The sequence below is a fragment of the Podarcis raffonei genome, chromosome 11 (genome assembly GCF_027172205.1).
Source record: "Podarcis raffonei isolate rPodRaf1 chromosome 11, rPodRaf1.pri, whole genome shotgun sequence".
Taxonomy (NCBI): Eukaryota; Metazoa; Chordata; class Lepidosauria; order Squamata; family Lacertidae; genus Podarcis; species Podarcis raffonei.
The window spans coordinates 64016961-64025759 of NC_070612.1; the positions used below are offsets into that span (position 1 = coordinate 64016961).

Consider the following 8799-nt stretch of genomic DNA (forward strand, 5'->3'; position numbering starts at 1 on the left):
TCATGGAAGACGAGCTGCCTATACAGTATACATAACAAGGCAACTTTAAATAGTTCCTTTCAGGAGTAGCAAAATGCATCCTATAAATGTCACTTTAAGAAGAAAGAAAATATTTAAAAAGCAAAGAGGGAAGAACAGTTATTAAGAACAAGTTGTAAAAGGTTAGGCTATCATCTGGTTCAGATGTTCTGCTTCTTTTGTAGGCCACCCCAATTGGTCAACACTATTCCAGTGAGGAAGGGACGCGGGTGGCACTGTGGTCTAAACCACAGAGCCTAGGGCTTGCCGATCAGAAGGTCGGCAGTTCGAATCCCCGCCACGGGGTGAGCTCCCGTTGCTCGGTCCCTGCTCCTGCCAACTCAGCAGTTCGAAAGCATGTCAAAGTGCAAGTAGATAAAAAGGTACCACTCCAGCGGGAAGGTAAACTGGGTTTCCATGCGTTGCTCTGGTTCGCCAGATGCGGCTTAGTCATGCTGGTCACATGACCCGGAAGCTGTACGCCGGCTCCCTCGGCCAATAAAGCGAGATGAACACTGCAACCCCAGAGTCATCCATGACTGAACCTAATGGTCAGGGGTCCCTTTACCTTTACCTTTTAATCCAGTGAGGATGATGAAGCAAGGGTCAGTTCACACATGCATGTTCAATATTATTTGATTGCCCTTTTTTTATTCACACATATGTATCTCTGCCAAAGCATCTCCTTAGATCTGCCAATGGAGAGCACTAAAGTAAGTGATTTATTGTAAAATATTCTACCCGGTTGTACTTAGTACTTTATCAGGAGTCATCTGTACACAAAACATACCAGCTTAAAACCAGAGCAGCCATCAAAAGGCGTTCCATCACTTCTCAAAACCTTGCCAAGTCTCCAGGGGACCCTCACTGCTTATCAGCAAAGTTGGCAAGATAATGTTTGGAGTTAAACCATAATATACAGCCCATGTATTTGTCTATGTGTGCGTTTGCATTTCTGCAGCTCTCTGAAATACTTGCTTGCTACTGATTAAAAGGCAGCCAAATGATCAGTAAGTTTACTGAGAATGATACAAGCTGTTCTTGTATTGTACAAAGATCACCATAAGAGCCACCCAGGCGAAGCACAGTGAGTTGCTGCCAACTGAGTTCTACTCAGAGTAGATCCACTGGAATGAACAGGCCTAAGTTACACATGCCCATTAATTTCAATAGGCCTACTATTAGTTGAACCAGCATTGGATTCAATCCAATAGTGTGGGGTGGGGAATACAGATATATTTTATTTTTATTTTTATTTTTATTTTTTTTAGCTTTGATTGGGCATATTTTTTATTTTTATTTTTTTTCCACAATAATATTTATTATTTTCCATACATAAACATAACAGAAGAAAAAGTTAACAATAATAAAGGAAAAAGAATGAAACGGGGGGGGGGGGAAGAATATAAAACATAAAATACAAAAAATAAAAAACATAAAATTTTATGTTTTAGGAATACAGATATATTCTTATCCCTGAATACAACAAACCTGAGGGGGGAAGTTGGGCTTTTTGGCACTTTTATACCTTCCAGGCCCCTCAAGGTCAGCTTTAGGTGCTTGCATTTCAATTCCTTCCTTCTACAGGCCACAATGATATACACATACACAAACATTTCCCATTTGGTGGGACAAGAAATTGCAGCAATCGAAATAAAACAGCTGTTAGGAACTTGGTTTGTCATTCAACCCATTAAGCAATACATGTGGCTCCCTGGAAGGCAGAATTTAAGAAGCCTCCGGCCACTCTGGAATCACAAGCCAGGGCTTGTTTCCCCAAAGCTTAGTTTCATTTTTCAGCTCCTTCTTCCTTGTGTAGCTTAGTGAGCATGTGGAGTGGTGCAGCCCAACAAATCATGTTTAAGCAAGGCTTTTGGGTTCAGAGACAACACCAAACCATAGCCGGATTCCTGACGGCTGTGAGTGCTGATGGCCACTCCCTGGAAGGCCCTTTCCATCTGGCCTAGGGGGCGGGGTCCAGGCTCCCCTTGCCCTACAAAAGAGGCTCCGGAGGGACTGCAGAGATTCCTGCTGGCTGTGGGTGCTGACGGCCCCAATGTTTAGTTGGGGTTGGGGGTTTGTTTAATTTTTAACATAACTATGTACTTTTTTTGTTTTTGTTGTTATTGTTTTATAAAGTTTGTATTTGGTTCTTAAGGAGAGAGGGTCAGGGCTGCCAGGGAGTGGGCCCAGCCAACAGAATGGCTGGGGCATTGTTCCACAGGGGGGGGATGCACTGGGACAACCGATCTCAGTGATCACGGGTAGGAGGAGGAGTTACGCTAAGACCAGACCATGTCATTACCAAGGAAGCAGGCTTAGTCGTTGTCTGAGGACTATCCCTGCCTCCAGGTCTGGTCTTGACTGGAAGGATACTGGAATCAACAAGGGAGACCCACATGACCTGAAGGTGCTGCTGCGCAATGCCAGGTCAATGATTCATAAAGCCACTGCCATCCATGACTTGATCATGGATGGAGGACTTGACCTGGCATGTGTAACAGAGACTTGGTTGGATGAAGCAGATGGGTCTGTCCTTGCCGCTGCTTGTCCACCAGGTTTCTCTTACGCACAGCAACCCAGGTCATGTGGGCGGGGAGGGGGGGTTGCAGTGATTTTTAGGAAGTCATTAGTTTGCACCAGGCGTTCTATTGGGAAGACCCAGTTCTCTGAGTGCATGTTCTGGAAGTTGGGCAATAGGGGCAGTACAGGATTCCTTTTGGTATACCAAGCTCCCCAAGGATTCCCTGCCTGAGCTGCTTCAGGTCATGGCGGATGTTCTCCTGAAGACACCTAGTTTGGTTGTCCTGGGGGATTTTAACATCCATGACAACACGACCTTACAAGGGCTGCTCGGGACTTCGTGGAAAGCATGGCCTCCATGGGGCTGACCCTGAATAAGTTTGGCCCAACTCATAGTCATGGACATGCCTTAGACCTGGTGTTCACCTCTATGGATGTGGGTGATCTGAGACTAAGTAAAAGTGAAACAAAAGAAGTGCCATGGTCAGATCACTTCCTGGTGCATCTGGACTTCTCCACAACCCTTCCCCTCTTCAGGGAGGTGGGACCAATTCAGATAGTCCGTGCCCCCCCCCACTTAATAGATCCAAATGGTTTCCAGAGAGTGGTAGGAGATGTTTTATCCCATGTTGAGGGCCTTTCAGCTGATTCCCTGGTGGCCCACTGGAATACGGAGTTAACCAGGGCTATTGACTGTCTGGCTCCAAAGTGCCCTCTCCAATTGCATGAAGCCCAGACAGCCCCATGCTTATCCCTGGAGCTGAGGGCGATGAAACAATTGCTGAGACGGCTGGAGCGCCAGTGGCGGAAAACTCATTCTGAATCAGACCGGTCACAGGTTAGAACTCAATGTCGAGCCTACCAAGACTTTCTTCACTGCCTCTATTGCATCTGCAGAAAATAGCAGCAGGAGACTCTTTCAGGTGGTTCACAATTTAATGGAACCATCTTTGCCATCAGGGCCTGGTAAAGACCCCAAGATCTCCTGAAACGATTTTGCAAAGTTTTTTGCAGATAAAGTCGCTCAGATTAGGGAAGAGGTAGACTCCACCGTGGGAGCAGGGCCGGGGCGGGAGAGTGCTAGAGTCCTGTCTGGTCGAGTTGCATGGAATCAATTCCAATCTGTTACCTCCGAGGATGTGGACAGGCTGCTTGGACGAGTGAAACCAATCACCTGTCTCCTTGATCCTTGCCCATCCTGGCTTATAAAAGCTAGCCGGGAAGGGCTGGGCGATGGGCTTCATGGGGTGGTGAATGCTTCTCTCTGTGAGGGAGCCTTCCCAGACCCACTGAAAGAAGCGGTTATTAAACCGCTTCTTAAAAAAACATCTTTAGATGCAGTCACGATGGCCAACTATCGCCCAGTCTCAAATCTTCCATTCTTGGGCAAGGTGATTGAGCGAGAGGTTGCTGAACAACTCCAGGCACGCCTGGAAGAAGCGGACCATTTGGATCCCTTCCAGTTGGGATTCAGGCCTCATAGGCCTTGGTCGCACTGGTTGATAATCTCCGCCGCAGCTTTTGACACCATCGACCATAACATCATTCTGGACCGTCTAGAGGGGCTGGGAGCTGGGGGCACTGTTATACAGTGGTTTCGCTCCTTCCTCCTAGGCCGTGTTCAGAAAGTGGTGATGGGGGATGAGTGTTCAGACCCCTGGGCTCTCACTTGTGGGGTGCCTCAGGGTTCTGTCCTCTCCCCCATGCTTTTTAACTTCTACATGAAGCCACTGGGAGAGATCGTCAGGGGGACTGGACTGGGTGTTCATCAGTATGCAGATGATACCCAGCTCTACCTCTCTTTCAAATCGGAACCAGTGAAGGCGGTGAAGGTCCTGTGTGAGTGTCTGAGGTGGCTAACGGATTGAGGTTGAATCCTGACAAGACAGAAGTACTCTTTTTGGGGGACAAGGGGCAGGCATGTGGGGGGTACTCCCTGGTCCTGAATGGGGCAACTGTGCCCCTGAAGGAGCAGGTGCGCAGCCTGGGAGTCATTTTGGACTCACAGCTGTCCATGGAGGCACAGGTTAATTCTGTGTCCAGGGCAGCTGTCTACTAGCTCCATCTGGTACACAGGCTGAGACCCTACCTGCCCGCAGACTGTCTTACCAGAGTGGTGCACGCTCTAGTTATCTGCCGCTTGGACTATTGCAACGTGCTCTACATGGGGCTACTTTTGAAGGTGACCCAGAAACTACAACTAATCCAGAATGCAGCAGCCAGACTGGTGATTGGGAGTGGCTGCCAGGATCAAATAACACCGGTCTTGAAAGACCTACATTGGCTCCCAGTACATTTCTGAGCACAATTCAAAGTGTTGGTGTTGACCTTTAAAGCCCCAAACGGCCTATGCCCAGTATACCTGAAGGAGTGTCTCCACCCCCATCATTCTGCCTGGACACTGAGATCCAGCACCAAGGGCCTTCTGGTGGTTCCCTCACTGCGAGAAGTGAGGTTACAGGGAACCAGGCAGAGGGCCTTCTCAGTAGTGGCGCCCACCCTGTGGAACGCCCTCCCATCAGATGTCAAAGAGATAAACAACTATCTGATGTTTAGAATACATCTGAAGGCAGCCCTGTTTAGGGAAGTTTTTAATGACTGATGTTTTAATGTACCGTATTTTTCCGTGTATAAGACTAGGTTTCGCCCCCTAAAAATAATGTCCAATATTTGGGGGCATCTTATACATGGATAGATCTTCCCCCATTTTCTTAAATCGGAGTCCCCTAAAATAGGGGGTGTCTTATACATGGGGACATCTTATAGACGGAAAAATACAGTATTTTTTCATCTTTGTTGGAAGCCGCTCAGAGTCGCTGGGGAAACCCAGCTAGATGGGCGGGGTACAAATAATAAATTATTATTATTATCATTATTATAGCTAAAACAAGCCACATTTCATAAGTCAACACCACACCATGACTTGTCAGAAAACAAGTCATGGCTTAGTGCCACATGCAAATTAGACCAGAGTACGTAAAGCAAGCTTTGCAAAGCAATCTTTACAATTATATGAATTGTGGCAGAAATAGAATATGTGGTCATGTCGTAAGGAAGAAACGAACTGTATTAAACAACAGTCAGAGCAGCAAAAGTAGGTATCGTTCTTCTGCCAAGCATCCATTTATTAGTCACTGCAATCATTCAAAACTGTATGGAAATGCACAATAATACACTCCATTAAGCTTTTAAAGGAATACTTATCCATGAATGTGGAACATATATTAATTATATCTCTTGTTAAATGAATATTAACTGGACAAGAGTTTGCTGGCTCTAAAAATATATAAGGCCAGATGGTCAAAGCAGCAGAACCCAGCAGCTTTGTGTGTCTAATGGTTGAGCAAAAATTGTTGTTGGAGGTTGGCCAATGAAAGAGGAAACATCTTAACAGTATTTAGAGAATCTGTGAAAAGGTATGCGTGAAATGGCTTTCTGCAGCATTTTATATACACAATAAAATAGCATTAAGCATAGAAGTCATGTACAGTGGTACCTCTGGTTATGAACTTAATTTGTTCTGGAGGTCCGTTCTTAACCTGAAACTGTTCTTAACCTGAAGCACCACTTTAGCTAATGGGGTTTCCTGCAGCCACCGCGCCGCCACAGCACAATTTGTATTCCCATCCTGAAGCAAAGTTCTTAACCCGAGGTAATATTTCTGGGTTAGTGGAGTCTGTAACCTGAAGCGTCTGTAACCCGAGGTACCACTGTACTACTTAGGATAGGACAATATGTTGGGGTCAAAGCAAGAGAGATGAGGACACAAATCCCCCCAAGAGATACTGAAAAGGCTCCTTGAAACAATGTCTTTTGTAACAAAGATTCCAGGGGGTGGGGGTTTTAAAGCCAGTTTTGAGGCCATATGTTCTGAAAGCTATTTATAAAAAGATCTGCCGATGAATCATCTCAGTTAATTCTCATCTTTACAGGAAGCAGCTTACAGAAACAATGTGATTATCTGGAGATACTGTAAGGATAAAGTCATTTTTTACCACAGAAAATTAGTATCATAGAGGCCATAATTTTACATTTCAAACTTTCACAAGAAAAAGATGTGTGTAAGAATATATTGCATGCCACCTCTGCTTTTATATTACTAAAATTACCGAAGCCTACAAAATTATGTGAATATCTCAAAGACATGTTCCCAGGTGTATATCTAACATCACCCAGAAAAACCCATAATAAACTACATGCACAACAATCTTCTATTCAACTCCATCAACACAAGCTGTTAAGTACTTGAAATATATGTATACAAAATCAGGATGGAAAAAGACTTGCAAGTGCTTCACGGTTTTCCATGCATATTTATTTAGTATGGTTTCTAATCTGTGTTAGTATGTAATGATACATGATCAGAGAGCAGCAGTAAATGGTTCATAATTTCTGTCACACTTTTGTTTTGGTGCTTTATATTCGCTGCCTTTAAAACAATCTCTCAAAAGGCTCACGAGTTCATATTGCGCCTGAAACGCTTCCGAGCACTATGGAAGCCGACCTGGGCATCATCGCTGATCTTTTGGCACTTGGCGTCATCGACTGACATTGTACTATTAATAACCCTACAAAGAGCTTCCTGAAGACCATTTTAAGACGGTGGCATATTGCGGATGGGCTTCCACGCTGCCATCTTCCTCGCCCCCCTTTCCTGGTGGTGTTTTCAGAGCCAAAGACGCACCCGGAAACTAGAAAGCCAGCCGGCTGCTTCGCGATTTGGGGCTGTCCCGGGAAAAGTCCCGAGTCCGAGTCCCTGTCCAGCACTCTTCGCTCTCCTGGCCCCGAAGCACGTCTGCTCCGAAGGAAGCCCTCCTGCCCCCCCCCCGCCAGGCGGCCTCGCTTTCTTCCCGCCCAGCCGCGCGTCCCGCTTACATAACCCTCGGAGCACCGTGACACACAAGGGCACCTCCTCCCGGCCGGGCACATGGCGGGCTCGGGGTTTCCCCCGCCGCTCTTCCTCCTCGAAGCCCCTCGCTCCCCTCGGCCGCCCCGTCCCGCCTGGTCTTCGCCGGGCTCGTCCCGCGGCCGCCCACGTGCCGGGCAAGGCGGCAGCCGGCATCCCCCTGGCGCCCTCCCGCCCGCCTCACCTTGCCGCTCTCGTCGACGCCCAGCAGGTGGCCCGCCAGAATGTCGAGGGGCGAGGAGCGGCTGGAGTGCGCGAAGGTCCCTCGGAAGAGGAGCGCCAGCGAGCCCATGGCGCGCGCCTCTCCCGCGCCCTAGACGGCACCAGCCTGCCGCTCCTCCCGGCCTCCCTTGCGGCGCAGGTGGCGGCGGCGGCGGTGCCTCCTCCTCCTCCTCCTCCTCCTCCTCCCGGGAGCCCGTCCTCCTTCGGGGCCACGAGCAGCTCCCGCGGTACCTGCCACCATCTCTCCTCCTCCGCCCGGCGGGGGCGGTCGCCGCCAGCGCGGCTCGGCACGCCAGGCTCCCGCGCTCCTCGGCCCGCCCCGTCCAGGCGCCTCAGCCGAGCGGCCGCCGAGTCCGCGCCGGGGAGACGCCTCAGTTCTCGAAGCCGCTGCCACCCGGGCGGCCGAGAGCAGCCGGAGGCTTCTGCTGCTGCTGAGCCCAATGGCGAGTCTGCTTGGGCCCTGACGGCGCCCCGGCGCCCCACGAGGCCTCGTCAGGAGCGACCACGGAGACAGCAAGACGCCTCTCTCCACTGGCAACCCAGCTGGCCTTTCTGATCCAGGAGGCAAACAGTCCAACTTCCCACCCCGGAGATAGTCCGGTGTCCCTAGAATTGGGCGGCAGGTGATTTGGCTTCTTGGGGGAAAGGAGTTGGATATGTGTACCTCACTTTGTAAAAAGAATATCAAGTGGCTTCATCAAGTGGGCTTCAGCTTTCTTCTAGCCAAAATTTGCCCGCACTGTGCCACAAAACACGAGGGGGCAACCAGCACGCCCAAGCCAGCTTAGTCCTTCATCTGGCACTTTGAAATTTTGTATACAGTCGTTCCTTACTCTCCGTATTGTGCAAGGCTTAACCCTGTCGTGACCGCTGTTTGCAGGGGAAGTAGGAGCTGAGGAAAAGAGCCTTTCCCATGGAACTTGTACACATATTCCCCACATCCCAGGCCACATCTGCAGCCAGACAAGACTAACCTCCATGACTGCTCTTCAAACCACGTCTTGTGGGGCAGATGCTGGATGCTGCTCAATCTCTTGAACTTGCTGTGGGCTCCATTTGAACCTACAAGTCTGCCATGGTGGTGAAGATACACTACTGTAGTCTAGTCTGTAATTCTATCTGCCTGCCCA

At 48.8% G+C, this 8799-nt stretch overlaps 1 protein-coding gene across 2 annotated transcripts in view; it reads right to left on the reverse strand.

Moving 5' to 3' along the window:
- GDA (guanine deaminase) overlaps positions 1-7890 on the reverse strand; it is a 59942-nt gene extending 52052 nt beyond the window's left edge. The window contains exon 1 of one of the 2 annotated variants that reach the window (XM_053407783.1): positions 7632-7887. In XM_053407783.1, coding sequence (XP_053263758.1) covers positions 7632-7739 — 108 coding nt within the window. In that variant the 5' untranslated portion in view covers positions 7740-7887. Of the gene's footprint in view, positions 1-7631 lie in introns of both variants that reach the window. The other variant, XM_053407785.1, reaches the window with a different exon arrangement.
- Between the last annotated feature and the right edge of the window lie 909 nt (positions 7891-8799).